This window comes from Artemia sp. Qi Xiang Cuo, chromosome 21, assembly GCF_049724085.1.
Source record: "Artemia sp. Qi Xiang Cuo chromosome 21, ASM4972408v1, whole genome shotgun sequence".
NCBI lineage: Eukaryota > Metazoa > Arthropoda > Branchiopoda > Anostraca > Artemiidae > Artemia > Artemia sp. Qi Xiang Cuo.
The window spans coordinates 15,631,272-15,648,956 of NC_142814.1; the positions used below are offsets into that span (position 1 = coordinate 15,631,272).

Genomic DNA, 17,685 nt, shown 5'->3' on the forward strand with positions numbered 1-17,685 from the left:
AAAATATAGTGAGGGGGGGTATTAACATATCATTTATTTAACTTATCAATTATTTATGGGATGAAACTTTATCTAAATCATTCATTGGAAAGTTTCATTTGTGTCAGAAAGGGGATTTTTGTTGAAGAGGAACAAAGTAGGTGTGGTCAGAGTGGCAAAAGTTGACTAGGGAAAAGGGAGTTTGTCCAGAGATTATGGAGGACATTGTTGACAAATGACAAGAAACTTTTATTCTCCTTTCCTTAAGGGTGACCAGATCTGCTCTCTAAAGAAAGGGGGATTCAAGAGAGCTTATCTTTATAGAAGGTAACTCTTAGTCTCCGTTTTATATATGAATGTTGGGGATGCCACCTTCTTACACTTATATTTAACTAGTAATTGACTGAATGGATTTGGGGGTGTAAAAATACAGTCAATTGCTAATTATCCATAATTTATTTGATGATTGCCTTTCGAAACTCTTGAATGGCAAATTTTATTATTTGAAGCAAATATAAATAAATAAATTCTTCGATTCTTTGGGAAGCAACGGTGGATAAATTCAAACTTTTGCCCCGATCATGGGGTCTAAGGGGGCAATAGTTTCCATCCTGTGCAGGATAATTTATGTTTATTTTGAATTCCAGTGCCGCACTTTACTTTCATTTGAAAACTTATTTAATAAGTTTTCTTATTAAAAAATATTTAATAATATTTTTTAATATATTTAATATATTTATTATGAATAAATATTTTTATTAAAAGTCTGTTCGTCTCTAATATGAAATTAAGGGTATTTCTGGAAGTCTGCCCCCAAAACCATAATTTTTATATCTGATTTTTATATCGATTTTGACTTTCAATCTCAAATCGTGTTTTGCCACGATGGGGCTCAGACCGAAAAGGCAAAGTATAGAGATTTTAAGTTCCAATTCCCTCAAACTCAGAGAAAGGTCATTAGATCTCGCGTTCCCTATTCGATAGAACCCTCTTCCAATATTCGACAACCATTAGTTTTTAGTCGTAGTCCATGGCACAGCCCTTTTGGTCATAGTTTTGGGAGGGACATCTGGGTAAAGCAGTGGGCCTAGGGCCCGTTGCTCACGTAGGGCTACATTTCACTCCAGAATATTTAATTGCCATGTTTATTCTAAAGTTTTTATATTAGCCCTTAGGCCTAGTATGTGCTAAGTTTTTCAATTGAATGAAAAAGGAAAAGTCCTTGAAATCCTAAAATGTTTTCAGAGAAAAGTTCTCTCGTTTTCGGATTCCAACAATTAACGGTTTCAAGTAAACTCAAAATATTCAATATCTTCGTACAGCACTACTTAACGAGCCCCAATTTCTTCTAAAAATTATTTATGAATACTTCTATACAAAAGAATACTATTTATTTATGAATACTTCGTTACCAAGTTTAAACGAAGCAGGCTCTGGTGGAAAAAAGGAATGAGAAGGGGTATATTTCCCCTCAGATCAGACCAGAACTTGCGAATCCAGTTCGAATAAAACCCCTTCCGAAGCTCTAAGACCTCTGGTTTGATGCAACCACCTTTGGTGTGAAAACTAAATAAAATAAACACAGCTGTGAATTCCACTTTTTCGTAAATAAAGATTTGAAAACTATATGAGAGGTCTCCTAGAGATTCACAAGCTTATGTTGAGATTTTTATCAATATCTGATCTTTTTAGGAGGGTGTCTCCTACCCTTTTCCGAAATAATTCAGATTTACTTATGCTGAAAACTTTTTGATCAGTACCTTTAAACCTAGTAACTTCTGTATGTTGGAATCAGAATAAAATAAAGATTTCTTTTGATGTATATTATGTTTCCAAATTTTCATTTCTTAGAGTTTCAGTTACAATTGACCCGGGTTGTAATTGATTTTCAAATTTTTACCACGAAAACACGAAGAAACAACAGTTTTTGTAAATTCATGTTTATCCAGGCTACTAAATTGTTTATATAGGTACAAAAAGTTCGTGACCTTTCACCTCTAGTCCTGGGAGAATATTTAACCTCTGAAACTCAAAAAGATGCAAAATCAAAAGACGCTCCTGGTGGAAAAGTAAAGAATGAATTTATCGACGCGTTAAGGAAAATTAATAGAACAACAGAAGATTTGAAGAAATACCATAGACTTGATCTAAGCGCTGATTACGATCCCATGAAACGAAGAACTGGAGAGCCCTCGGAAACAAAATCGTCAAAGAAATCACAGGTTTGTTAAATAACAAATTTTAATGTTTGAAACTTTTCAACTCCATTGCATTATTTGTACATTGTACCTTTTTGAAAATCGTTTGAAAATTCAAACAAGTCGAAACTTCATTCAGTTTTTGAAAGTTGTTGAATTTTATTGTTGTTGAATTTTAAAGTTGTTGTAAGGAGTTCAGTTGTTGAATAGAACATTTTAAATGCTCGAAAATTTTCAGCTCCGTTCCCTTATTTCATTATTTTTACATTGTACCTTTTTTGAAACTATTTAAATATTCAGACAAGCCAAATTCATTTTTTGTTTGTTTCATCTTTGGGGTTAAAGGTGAAAGAACTTTTGGGGTAAAATCGTCTCTACATTTGAGGGGTAATTAGTCTGTTACCTTTTAAACTTTCTAGTTCTCTTCTCAATTGCTGTGTGTATTTATCTGCATGGTCAGTTCTTACCTCTTTGTAAGTTTTTTTTCAATCAAAAGGACATTTGCTTTTTTATAATAATCTGTGGCGTCCATAATCACAACTGTGTTTTCTTTGTGTGTTTTTGTGATTATTGTGCTTTTGTCTTTTTTCAAGTCTCGGAGGATTCTAATTTCTTCATCCGATTAATTTGAAGGTGACAACAACAAAAAAAGTGACAAAAAAAAAACCTCGCTAATTGGAAAACATGTCGGAAAACTTTTTTTTAGATATAAACAATTTGGTAGAAACCCAGAGCGGAAAAACTGTAATGAAGAAAAGATTTGGAATCAAATATTTAATTACTAAGGAGGTGTCTTTTGAATCTATGGTCTTTCAAAATATGTGCTAAAGTTTTGAAATCTATTCTCTGGATAAACGGCTTCAAATTGTGTGTGAAAGTGTAAATTAAAACGCAAAGAATGAGGAAAAACTCGATTTCTTTTGCAATATCGTAAAAAATTAAAGTGAAATATAAGATTTGCATATTTTTCAACCCACATGAAAAAATCTAAGACAACATTGGTCAAATGTTCCCCGTAAGCTTGACGTAAATTCATTCTAAGACCACACCGGCTATAAATGATGTATGACAAACGAGAAAAAAAAATTAATAAAATTAAGTAGCCCAGAAATAACCGAGAGTGATTTGCATGCTCTGTTCAAATTTACTTCAAAGCTTAATTTTTCTTCTTTTTTTTTTAGCCCGAAAAACGGCTTGGCCGAAAAAGGTCCTTGCCGAAATATCTGCTTTTATCATTTTCGCTTTTTTCTATCCATTGGCTGACATTGACATTACACACACACACACACACACACACACACACACACACACACACACACACACACACACACACACACACACACACACACACACACACACACACACACACACACACACACACACACACACACACACACACACACACACACACACACACACACACACACACACACACACACACACACACACACACACACACACACACACACACACACACACACACACACACACACACACACACACACACACACACACACACACACACACACACACACACACACACACACACACACACACACACACACACACACACACACACACACACACACACACACACACACACACACACACACACATATATATATACATATATATACATATATATATATATACACACATATATATACATATCATATATATACATATATATACATATATATATATGTATATATATATATACATATATATATATATATATATATATATATATATATATATATATATATATATATATATATATATATATATATATATATATATATATATATATATATATATATATATACACTTAAGCTCAATTGTAAAATCAATTGTAAAATTACACTTAAGCGTGAAATTTTACACTTAAGCTCATGTCAGGCGTGTGGACTTAATTTGTCTTATTGTTGATTGAAACGACTTAGAAAAACACGAAAAATAGCCGACTTAAGAGAAAAAACATGAATTCGTTTTTTTTTTACAATTTATGCGCAGGGTCAAGGTCTATAAATTCAAAACACAAAACCTATCCAGACCAAATACGATTAACCCCATATACGTTACTTAAACAGCTGATGACAGTTGTAAAAGAAGTTCCACTTGTTGGATGTAGCAGTTTCAAACTTTAAAGTGTCTGAAACAACGCGAAGAAGAGAGAGCTTAGGTATACCAAAACAACACAAACATATTGATATAAGTCATAAGGTAAAGATTGCTCTTTAACAGTAGTTTCATTTCTTATATTTAAGTCATACAAGAGGTCTCAATCGTTGGAGCAAAGTCAAGCAATATCTGACCTTGAAAAACAAGAGGCTCAACAGTATAAGCAGGTTCTGACAGCCTCACCCTACGCTGGTATCAGAGGAAGGAGCGTCACACCAGGTCTTTTACGTGAAAGAGACTCTAGCATAGAGGACTACAGGTGTGTATAGCGTTAAATGCACTCCCTCATCTCTTTTTAATTTTTGTGTCTCTCTTTCACTTTTTTTATAGCTCTTTAGTCTCTTTTATTTTTGACTCGTTTCTGTATTCCATTTTTTTCAAATTATTTTGGAAGTCCCTTTCGAAGTCTCTTTCATAATTCATCTAAAATTATGTTTTTCTTATTTTCTTTGTTATATCTGCTTTCTTAGCGTGCCTGCCTTTTTCTATTTTCTTGATCACATTATGTTCTGTAAATACTTGCTTTTTATAGGCTCTTTTTCTTGGTTTACTTGTCTTTGACTGTGTCTAGTTAATGATCCATCTTCATGTCCCTACATTAGCTTCTTTTTTGATTTGTTTACTTCGACTGCTTATTTTGTTCCTCGATTCCTTTTTTCTCATTTCCAATAAAATTGATAAGAATTCCAACCCCAATTTATGGTTAGAAAAATCAAAAATATGTAATAAAAAATATGAATACCCATAGTTGTTTGCATCATGCATTAACACGAAACAAGAAACAAATTTGAGTTAAAAAGTAACATCATATCCAAAATACATTATTGTTTTTCTGTTGTTAGCACAGAATAAATTACAAATTAAAAAATTACAGTTGCAGCAGAAGCTACAACGCCTACTGCTGGTGCTACTACTACTGCTACTGCTACTACTACTACTACTACTAGTAGTAGTACTACCACTACTACTCCTACTACTACAGAACTACTACTACTATAAACAACTCATTGAAGCACCAAGCTGCCTGGTGCCAACACAGCTGCACACACTCCTCCCCCAAATCAATCTATTTAAAGATTCACTCTTTACCCTCTCTCTAAAAGTTCCAATTTTTTTTAAAATCTAATTCCAGTTTCTTTTCCTTCCTTTTGACCTCTCCCTAGCCAATTTGTGGACGACCTGCTTTTTGTTTGTTCCTAGATTGATGCCCAAAGAGAACAATCTTTGGGGATCTGTCATCCTTCATCTGTAAAACGTGTCCTAGCCATATCAACCTTTCTCTCATTATTAACCTGGAAAATGGGATAGAACCGCATTTTCCTACAGCTTGCTGTTTGATATACGATCAGTCAAACGAACACCCAAAGCTATCAGTAGGAAACTCCTCTTAAAACATCTAACAAATCCCCACCTGACCTCAAAAGTACTCATATTTCAGAACCAAACTTGACCGTTGTCGTTACTGTAGCTTCCAATATTCTTTTTTTTGGTTTTCCGACTTATATTCCTAATCTTCAAACCTTCAACTGTGAAAAAATAACTCTTGGCCTTGGCTATTCTACTTTTTACACCTCCACTGCATCCAGCATCCTAAATAATTAATAAGAGGATAACTTATCCTCTTGATTGATCTTCTCGTTACACAACATCATCTCATATGCATTTATTCCTAGTCAAACAGTTCGTGGTAATGAATTGTAAGTAAGGAGCAATGCGGCTAAATGATAACCGAACCTTAAGAAACAGCGCCTTGATAACAATAGATACATCAAAAGAATCGAATTTTGATGCTTATTCGAAATATACGGATTCACCAGGTTTAATGGCACCCATCAAAATTTACGAGCCTGCGAAAACTTGCTCTATTTCTGAAAAAGGGAGGAAACACCCTCAAAACATCAAGTGATCTTAATAAAAATCACTCTATCAGATTCATCATATCAGAGAACCCTGTTGTAGAGGTTTCAAGCTCCTATGCAAAAAAATGCTGAATTGTGCATTTTTTGCCAAAAGAAAGATCACGGATGCGTGTTTATTTTTTTTTTTTTTTTCCAGGGTGATCATATCGAACCAGTGATAATAGAAGATCAGGACACACCTCATTTGATCAGAAAATAAAAATTCTAGTGCCCTTTATAAGTGACCAAATATATTGGAGGGTATCTAGCCCCCCTCACACGCTTATTTTTTCCCCAAGTCCCTTGATTGAAATTCTAAGATATCCTTATTTTAAGCACAATAACTATGTCTTTGAGGATGACTTAACCCTCCAGAGTCCCCGGGGGAAGGGCTTCAAGTTATGAACTTTTCCCATTGTTTACATATAGTATTGGTTATTGGGAAGAATACAGACGTTTACTGGGGTTATTATTATGGCGGAGGGAGGGGGTTGGGGGTTTACGTAAGAGAATCTTTTCATGGATAAATTTTTCATGGGGGAAGGAATTTTCCATAAAGAGGGAGCCGGATTTTCCAGTATTATTTAAAAAACGATCAGAAATTAAATTTTTGAAGAAACAAGTTTTTACAACTGTAAGTAAGGAGCAACATTAAAACTTAAAACGAACAGAAATTATTAAGTATGTGACGGGGATCTCCGCTTGTCAATACTCTCTCTACGCTAAAGTTTTTTTAGTACTCTTAAAAGACCTATTTATTCTAATTAAGCTTCCTTTGTGATTCAGGAGTAATTCTTAAAGATTTGGGACAAAATTTGAACTTTAGCGTAAAGAGCAAGGCATCGACGAGGGAACGTTCCCTTCATATAATTTCTGTTCGCAATACGTAATAGTTTCTGTTCGTTTTAAGTTTTAATGTTGCTCCTTACTTTCAATTGAATTTTTTTTTAATTTGATATACTTAAGCGACAGAAACACATAGTTTTGTTACCTTTCTTATGATGGTGTTTAGTTGAAGTTTTCATTAAACCGCTAGGTGATTCCACTTTTAAAAAATTAATATTCATGATCTTCAGTAATTTGTCTCCAATTTCGCAATCTTCAGTAATTTGTCTCCAACTTCGCAATCGCCATATATTGAAGGCTTGTTTACCACATCATCAGTACTTGAGACCTTATTATTCTTAAAACGTTTAGTACAGTCACGTTCAGTAACTCTTCTTCGTAAAAAACAACTTCTTTCACTTCCAAATTGTCAAAATTTTTTTCATTCTTTTCTCTATCATTTCCCGTAGCTTTATCATGGTTTATCACATTCTTAAAAAGCTATACCCATCTCTCTTTATCATTAATTGAGGCTACTTGTATCTTTTACTGGAATAATATCAGAATGACTGGTCCCTTTAAATTTTTAGGAAACCAACGTCATATTTTGATATTGTGCAGTCTGAGTGCAGTCTGAGTGATCCTCGAAAATTTTTTCCATGACCTCCATACTACAAATCCATAATTTGTAATTTATTACCATCTGTATTTCCCTTGTTTTCTTTTTATTCTCATATGATCTATCAGTCAAATATTTCTTGTACAAACCCCTCCTCTTTCCTACCAGGCTTTGAGCGTTTTCACTAAAATTTCTGGCTGTGTTTCCAACTTTCCTCCCTACGATACCGTCTACTACTTTGCAAACTATTTTCATAAAATTACTCCATCCATTCTCTAAATATAAAAATCTTATACTCTCCGATTTCGTATTCAACTGTTCCTAGAAAATTATTCTTATCCCGGAGTCTACCAATGTCACAATTTCTCTAAGGGTAGTTATTCTTCCTAAGTTTCTGCTTAAAATTAACTCTAGAACTCGCTAGACGGTGATTTTTACTTTTTACATAATATCTTGTACTAATACTGCCGGTTCTAGATTTACAGTAGCATAATCTATAAGGCTGACCGTCTTATCATCGAGTGACTACCATCTTAACTTATGGGCTATTTAATGACTAAATACTGTATTTTTTTATTACTATATTGTTAGACCTACAAAGATTCTCGAATCCATAATCGTTGCTATTTTCCTTTCCTGTGCCAAATTTACCAAAGTTAGGATACAATCTATCCCTAGTCTTACCAACCTGGGCATTAAGATTCCCCAATGAAAATAGTATCTTTCGATCCTGTCTTTTTGTTCTTGTAACTATGTATAAAATTCATCCGAGTCATTTCTACCTCAGTCGGTCTGTCCTACAGGGCCACATAACACTATGACTGATACCTTGCCCATTTAAGTCGTGAAATGAGCAACTATAGTCCTATTATTAATGCTTTTCCAACCTGAGCAAGACATAGAAGCTTCCTTATTCAACATGAGCCATACTCCATGATTATGTAACCCATCTTTCATTCTGAACAATTAGATTGTATGTAACCTAGTTTCATGCTTCCTACCTCTCTGAGATGAGTTTCGGAAACCCTTAACAAGTCTAGTTCATAACTGCTGAACTCATTAGTCAAAATGTCAATACAATAGTTGTTTTTTAACATCATATCATTCCAAGTGTCAATTTTCACTAGGCTGTGCAATTTTTGTAGAAGCTGCCACCTAGTACAGAGTAATCCTTGGCCAATAAAAAAGAGTACTGTAAAAATAGTTTTTTAAAGAACTTGTCCAGGCATAAATATTTCAAATGTAACACTTTTGAGAAAATATAGTTATTTTCATGTGCATTCAACTGGGCAGTGAAATATAATTACCGGTAGATATTTTGAGAATTCTGACAAAGAACCTGAAGCCCCTTATATAGATTTTCTGAATCCGAAATTGTCGAAAATCCTTAACTAAAGGTTTTCAGCGTCTCACCTGGAAAAGCAAGGATAATCACATTTCAGGATAGGTAGTTCTGAGGTGTCATTTTCTTTCCATAGGGGTCGTCTCAAACAATGGTCGTGAAATAACGGGAGAGTGCTCATTAAAGATGAAATAATATTTTTTTCAGTATCTACCATTATAAAGGTTTTCAAATAGAGTTTTCGAAATCATCATTATGCGTGATAATCACCAGAATAAAGAACAAAATAAATCCATACAGTGACAAAATTAAATAAGTAAAATTAAATTAATTAATTAAAACTACTATAAAACAAAACAAGTTAAATAGATTAACTAAATAATTTAACAGAATCAGCAATTTATTTTACTAATGCTAATACTCTTTAAGAATATCTGTATAACTGAATTTCTAATAAAAATAGAATAGTGTGTTAACTAAAACATAAGAGCATGTTTCTATGTTGAAATAAACCAACATATCGATGTAGTTTTTTTTTCTCTCAATATTTTGTTCAAGGGAGTTAAGCTTTTTATTTTCAAAGCTTATCAATGTTTTATTTTTTAAATAAAATTTAGTTTTTTGTAGACTAGATTCCAAGTTTTGTGATGAAGCCCTTGAGTAATGAAAAACATGTACAAAAGTTTTGCACGATTTTCTTTTTGTTTTTCCTGGTTTCTTGTACTATATCTTTTTGCACAATGCTCCCCCCTCCTTTTTCTTCTTCAAATATGGCGAAACTATCCTTTCCTAGTCTATCCAAGCTTTGAATTACAACCCTTAATTTTCACCTCTCAGGTTTCTTACCCTACCTGGTCGAAGATCAGCTTCTGCAAGAAGAGAAACAAGCGAAGACAGGTAATTCTCGTTGCATTCATTTTAGTCGAGGGAACCATTAAAAATGTTGTAGGTAGATAAAAGGCCCGTACACAGAAAATTATTTTGTAGAGGATGTAATATATTCAAGACTGGAAAAAATATGAAATATATAAGGATGTGTAAAATTATAGAGAAAATTATGAAAGTTTTATGGTTTTTAGGAATTCAGGCCTGTAAGCTCTCCTGTAGAGCATGAGCCTGGAAATAATTTCAGGCTAAAAACGAGTATCAATTCTTTGGTCCAAAGAATTTGATATTTTGTATGTAAGTAATTAAGTAAGTAATTATGACGGCACTAGACCCTTAAGGTCCAAACCGGCAGTGCTGATCTCCGTTTCGTAGCCCTTCAGTCAGGAAGTGAAATGGGGGGGCGGGAGGTTGGGGGCCATGCATCCTGTGATTTTGCACACCCTTCCTGCTTACCACCCCCAAATTTCTTCAGGTACCCATTTAGAGTTGGATTGACTCTGGCTGAGCTTACAGAGTCACGCCACTGCCCCCGTCCTGAATCAAATAACTGGATACGTCAGGGATCAAGCATGTGCCCCTTGGATAAGGAACTCTCAAACCAGCGCGCCAACCACTTAGCCAAAACGGCTCACAGATATTTTGTATGAGAGGAAACTGGCGGGAATTTAAAAAAAAAGAACCCGACGCTACCTAGCGTTTAACGCTTTTGTTTCTATTTTAACATACCTCAAACTACTACTACTACTACTAACAACAACTCACCGCAGCACCAAGCCGCCTGAGGCCAACGCATCTACGCATGGTCCTCCTTCATCACAATCTATTCAAAGCCTCTTTTTACACACTCCCAGGAAGTTCCCATTTCCTTTTAAAAAAAAAATATGACGTCCTCCCACCCCAGACGAGGACGACCTTGTTTCCATTAAGCCCTAGACGGATGGCCAAAAAGGACAATCTTCGGCAACCTGTCATCCTTCATTCGCACAACGTGCCCTAGCCACCTCAACCTTTCTTTCATTATAGCCCTAGAGAACGGTATTGAACCACATTTTTCTTATAGCCTATTGTCTGAAATACGGTCAGTCAGCCGGGCACCCAGAACAATCCTTAAGCAATTTCTCTGGAAAACATCTAACAAATCTTCATCCGCCTTTCGGAGTGCCCATGCTTTAGAGCCATATTTGACCACTGTCATCACTGTAGCTTCTAATATTCTAATCTTGGTTTGCAGACTTATCTTCCTATTCTTCTAAACTTTTTTTAACTGTGAAAAAACACCCTGAGCCTTGGCTATTCTACTTTTGACATCTTCACTGCTCCCACCATCTTTACTAATAATACTACCAAGGTAAGTGAAGCTGTCCACCTGATCAATCTTTTCATTACCCAAATTCACCTTTTCATCTTCACTTATTCCTAGCCTTAGTGACTTAGTCTTCTTGACATTAATTTTCAAACATATTCTTGCACCCGGAACTCTCAATACCTGTAAAACATCATTCATTTGCTCACACTTTCATCTAGGATGCTTAAATCATCAGCATAATCTAAGTCAAGGAGACTTTTTCCTTCTCATTTGTTTCCATGGTCTCCGATTGCCTTTCCTGTGCTCCTTAAGACAAAGTTCATCAAAATACCTTAAACTGCTGCTTACTTATCTGTTTAACTACTTTAAAATGTAATAAAGGGAAGCACAACTGTGTCACTAGTGGGCCTAGGCTACTTAACTCGCCAATTTCCAAGACTAACGTTGGCCTGCTTTGGGCAGACTGGATTTTAACCTAAAATAATTCTTGGGAAAAAAAATTCTGATTAATTATTACTTGCAGGCATATTTCAGCTTTAATTTTGTAACATTTAGGTTGATTATATCAATTAATTAAGACCCACTTAGGCCTACTTTTTGCAGACTGGATTTTAAGTTGAGATAATTCTTGAAAGTGCTAACTGATTACTGTTTACAGGGGAGTTTCAGCTTCAGTTCTGTAGCATAGTAGATTTCTTATTTCACATTACTTGATTTATTTTGGTGATTTCATTTTATTGATTTTATTTCGTTTTTTTACGGTTCTGTGTATTTTATTTTGTTTGCCTACCCTATACTACTGCTACTTTGAACTACTGTACAGTTTTCTCTTCAAATGCTTTAAAATGTAAAGCGGATAAAGAAAGGAGAATTCTTTCACAGTAGCCTACTTAAGCTTTCTTAAGTAGCCTTAAGCTTTCTTAACCTACAGTAGCCTACTTAAGCTTTCTAGATTCTCCCAAATTAGCCAATGTCGTGCAGACAGGATTTTGACTTTCAATAATTCTGGAAAAAATGCTGATTAATTATCACTTATACAGAAACATAAGCTGTACCGTACAGCCTTGCAGATTAAATATGTAAATTGTCTAATTTTCCTTGAGATTTTGTATTGTTTTTAATGAAGTTATCACACGTTACACTGTATTTGGTGCTAAAAGTTTTTAATCTCTTTCTTCTCAAATTTAATCACCGAAGGTTGAACTCTCCTGAGTTACCTACATTCTTTAATTCAGTCCAATGATTATTTGATTCAGTTCAATGATTAGAAAACTTTTAAGAGCAGAAAATGACACTAGTGTTGAAACAGAAAATTCTTATCGCCATCTAGCGTTTGGGGACTTTATATGACCTGAAACTACTCCATACTTTTCTTTTCGGTTACATAAATATACCTAAATAATTGTTAGGTGTATTAATTAAAAAAACTTTTTCCACAAATCAGTTTTTCCACAAAATATAAATGTTTTTACTTTTATAACTTTAATAAATGAAATAATATTAACATTTTGATTACTAAATTTCAGTATATGTATATTAAACTGACAATGCACGTTCATTTGTATTCTTTTTAGTAAAGTGTAAATTCTGTTCTGGCCTTGGGAAGGCATAGGGGTTTTTTAGCCCTACTCATGTTAATTCCTGCTCGTTTTGAGTTTGACTCGGTTATTTATTGTAATTTCTGTTCGTTTTGGATTTCATTTATTTATGGATGCTGATTTGTGGTAGTTTCACGCTTGGTAGATTATTTGATTTTATTTTTGCTCATTTTTGGTTTAATGGAGTTCTTTACTTTTCTTTGAAAAACTTATTTTGTAAAAAAAGTTTTTTCAATCAATTTCTGTTCCTTTTAAATTGACATAGTCTTTACAGGGAAAAAGAAAATAATACTTTAAATCTTTTCGTTTTTTTTAATACTTTATAGTTCGGCCTGCTATTTGTATTCTGGAGAAAAATTTTCAGCAATTTTTAATAACATACACCCTTTTAAAAATCTGGACACGAATAGTAGTGTTTAATCTAGTTTCATACCTCGTCTAGTTGACCTAAAATAGAAAACTTGATACCATTCGCAAAAAAAAATCCGATTACTTTCATTGATAGCTTGGATACACTTACGCTATTTTGATTTGGTTAAATTTTAAGAGCAGAAGTAGCCCCAAAAGTTTGAACATAATGTCCTCAGTCGTTCTTGAGATACTGCTGAGATGTCCTATTGGAAATTATCATTAACACAGTGCATTTTGATTTAATCTTAAGGCAACATTTAGTTTTTAAACATAATGGGCAAATGGGAGGCTGGACGTGGTAGGGGGACTGGTTGCCCTCCAATCACTTTAGACTATTAAAAAGTGCATTAGCCCTTTCTATTTTCAATCGAATGAGCCCTTTTTGAAGTTCCTACGACAACTCCTTCTATACGAAGTGCCCTGGTCTAAACAACAACAACAAAAAATAATAATAATAATACATTGTACCCACATCAATCTTTACTATAATAATGTCGAGCCTTCCAATTACTTTTGACTATATAAAAGGGCACTAGCCCTTTCAATTTCCAATCAAATGAGCCCTTTTTGAGTTTCTACGACAACACTTTCTGTAAACACCTTATGTGTCCCCAGGGCATAAATTATAACCCTTGCCCTGAGAGCTGTGAGGGGGTTGTCATCCTCAAAGACCTAATTTCCAGAACTTTCAACTACGTTAAACAAAACGGCTAACTCAAAATTTTGATTGAATGTGTTTGGGGAAATGGTGGGCGTGAGAGGAGCCTTAGTTGCCCTCCAATCACTTCCGACTATTAAAAAGGGCACTAGCCCTTTCAACTTCCAATCGAATGAGCCCTTTTTGAAGTTTCTACGACAACGCTTTCTATAAAAAAAACCTATATGCCCCAGGGCATAACTCACAACCCTTGCCCTGAAAGTTGTGAGGGGGTTGTCATCCTCAAAGACATAATTTCCGGACCTTTCAGCAACGCTGAACAAAATGGTTATCACAAACATTTGATTGGATGTGTTTGGGGAAATGGTGGGCGTGAGAGGGGGGTTACTTGCCCTCCTATAACTTTCGACTATTAAAAAGGGCACTAGCTGTTGCAATTTCCAATCGAATGATTTATTTTCGAATTTTCTACGACAACGCTTTTTATAAAAAAATGCCTTATATGCCCCTACGGCATAACTTACAACCCTTGCCCCGAGGGCTGTGGGGGGAGTGCCATCTTCAAAAACATAATTTCTGGACTTTTTAGCTATGTCGAACAAAATGGCTATCTTAATATTTTTATTGGATGTGTTTTGGGAAATGTTGGGTGTGAGAGGGGTGTTAGTTATCCTCCAATCACTTTTGACTATTAAGAAGTGCACAAGTCCTTCTAATTTCCAATCAAATGAGCCCTTTTGGAAGTTTCTACAGCATCACTATCTATTATTAAAACCTTATATGCCCCGAGGGCATAACTTACAACCCTTCTTCCGAGGGCTCTGAGGGGGTTATCATCCTCAAAGACCTATTTTCTAAAACTTTTAACTACTTTGAACAAAATTTCTATCTAAAAATTTTGATTGGATGTGTTTGGGGAAAAGGTGGGCGTGAGAGGGGGGTTAGTTACCCTCAAATCACTTTCGACTATTAAAAAGGGCAGTAGTACTTTGAATTTTCAATCTAATTAGTCCTCTTTCAAGTTTCTACGACAAAGCTTTCAATAAAAACCTTATATACCCCCAGGGCATAATTACAATCCTTACCCTGAGGGTCGTGGGGGGGAGTGTCATCCTCAAAGATATAATTTCGGGACCTCTCAACTACTTTGAACAAAATGACTATGTCAAAATTTTGATTGAATGTGTTTGGAAAAATGTTGGGCGTGGAAGGGGTGTTAGTTGCCTTCCAATCACTTTCGACTATTAAAAAGGGCACTAGCCATTTCAATTTCCAATCAAATGAGCCCTTTTTTGAATTTTCTACGACAACACTTTCTATAAGAACCTTATATACCCCCTAGGCATAACTTAAAACCCTTGCCCTGAGGGCTCTGAGGGGGGGGGTTGTCATCCTCAAAGACCTAATTTCCAGAACTTTCAACTACGTTGAACGAAATGGCTATCACAAAATTTTGATTGGATGTGTTTGGGGAAAAGATGGGCGTAAGAGTGGGGTTAGTTGCCTTCCAATCACTTTCGACTATTAAAAGGGGCACAAGCCACCCCAATGTCCAATCGAATGAGCCCTTTTTGAAGTTTCTATGACAACTGCTTCGATACGAAGTACCCTGGTCAAAAGGGAAAAAATCATACATTGTGCCAACATTTACCTACTTAGGAATTCTGTCCCATGCAGGCGTACCATCTTAAGCTCAACTAATCTGCTTAACCTATCATAATTTTCCCAAGCTAACCTAGGCTTTCTTTGTACAGGCTGGATTTTAGCTTAAAACATTTGGCTAAGAACGAAAAATGCTTATTGATTATCAGTTACAGAGAAATTTCATCTTGTGTCCTAAATCTTATCAAATAAAACTTATCAAATATCCAATTTTCTTTGAAATATTTTGTTTTTTATGAAGTCATCAGGCGGCCTACTTAATTGGTATTAGTAGCTTTTCCCTCCTACTTTTCCATGTTAAACTGCCGAAGATCCAAATCCTAAGGGTTTCCCATTCTAGTTTATTTATTGTTTTTGCAGGCTGTCACCCTACCCCTTAAAAAAACAGGGAATTGTCTAGCCTGCCCCTAATGGGATATCTGTATCGAGACGAAAATTTTCTAAGAAAGACCAATTAATCATCTTAATACAAATCACGTGGGTAGACAAGCTGCATCAAGTACCAGAAAATTACTTTATATCCGATTCAATTTTTGAATAATCTTTCATTTGTGAGTTGTTTTTTCGTCACTCGTTTTTTTTTATCTCTGTTTGAATAACTTTAAAAGGCTATTTTGTTGGTACGGCTTGGCGGAGATTTTTGTCAAAATATCTGCTTTGTTTTTACATTTTATTTTGTGGCTAAAAATCACCCTCATTCGGTTTTTTGTTTCCTCACTCTTCATTGTTTTATCATATGCCAAACACTGTAAGTCAAAGATTTAAAAATTTCCTACTTTGAAATTACTATTCCGTACGTATCAATCACTGCAGAAAAGCATAGCATAGAGACTTTAGATAATACTTTGAAGTTATTCAATAAATAAAAGAAAACGAACCAAACACGAATATGGCAAACACGAGTAACGGTAAAGAATATTTGTGTTGAAAAGTGCATCTTAGGTTTAATGAAGAATTTGAAAACTAATTTCGTCTTATTTAATTTTGACTCTCCCTCTGCCCCCCCCCCCCCCTCCAAGGCTAAACATCTCCAACTTTCTGGTCACTTCTTATGTAATCTATCACATAAAATTTCTTTTATTATTATTTCCGACCCCTGAAACATTCAGGCGTACTTGCCAGCCTTAGGACCAAGGCCGGATAAAAGGCGATTGGAACGATTGGGCCCCGCGTTTAAAAGGGCCCCGCGCTATCATCAAAATGAACAATTTTTTTTTGGAAATTGTGCAGTACTCTTAACGATTTCAGTAAAGACAACGAACCAGGAAAGATTAAATATTTTAGCAATTATATCGATCGAAAGTGAAGACACAAGGGAATTAGATTTTCAAACAGTTTTCGTAGAACTTATAGAACAAAAATTTAGAAATATGTAAATTCATGTATTTGTATTCGTTGATGTTAATTTCAAAAGACATTTTCAGCAGTTTCATAGTATCTGGAGGACAAAAACGTAAATTAACGTATATATATATATATATATATATATATATATATATATATATATATATATATATATATATATATATATATATATATATATATATATATATATATATATATATATATATATATATATATATATATATATATATATATATATATATATATATATATATATATATATATATATATATATATATATATATATATATATATATATATATATATATATATATATATATATATATATATATATATATATATATATATATATATATATATATATATATATATATATATATATAAGCTATATACTGAATTTGAATTTTACTTAGAAATTCAATATATAGGGAAGGCTCCACAAAAAATTACAATCGAGCGCTGTACTTAGTCATTCCGGGCTTGTTTAGGACATGCTCAAATGAAAGGCTGATGTTCTTATACCTACTTTCAGCAAAGATTGGGGAGGGGGTAATTTTTTTGCAATCTTGAATTTTTCAATTTTCGTATGCGTAAAACACGATGTATGCACTTGAAATCTTCCCTAACCAGTTGCAAACTGAATACTGTACTAAACTAACAAGAAAGAATGTCAGTCTAAACTTAGTAATTTTGTAATGTTTAAGTAGAATTATTTAATTTTTTTACACTATTTATCACTGTACATGCAGTAACGT

The 17,685-nt window shown here is 34.2% G+C and overlaps 1 protein-coding gene across 6 annotated transcripts in view; it reads left to right on the top strand.

Moving 5' to 3' along the window:
• Positions 1–17,685, top strand: part of LOC148939273 (uncharacterized) — a 280,313-nt gene that overhangs the window by 241,090 nt on the left and 21,538 nt on the right. For 5 of the 6 annotated variants that reach the window (XM_089106654.1, XM_089106657.1, XM_089106658.1 and 2 more), the window contains 3 exons: positions 1,950–2,201; positions 4,445–4,617; positions 9,880–9,939. In XM_089106654.1, coding sequence (XP_088962780.1) covers positions 1,950–2,201; positions 4,445–4,617; positions 9,880–9,939 — 485 coding nt within the window. The remainder of the gene's footprint in view (positions 1–1,949; positions 2,202–4,444; positions 4,618–9,879; positions 9,940–17,685) is intronic. The other variant, XM_089106655.1, reaches the window with a different exon arrangement.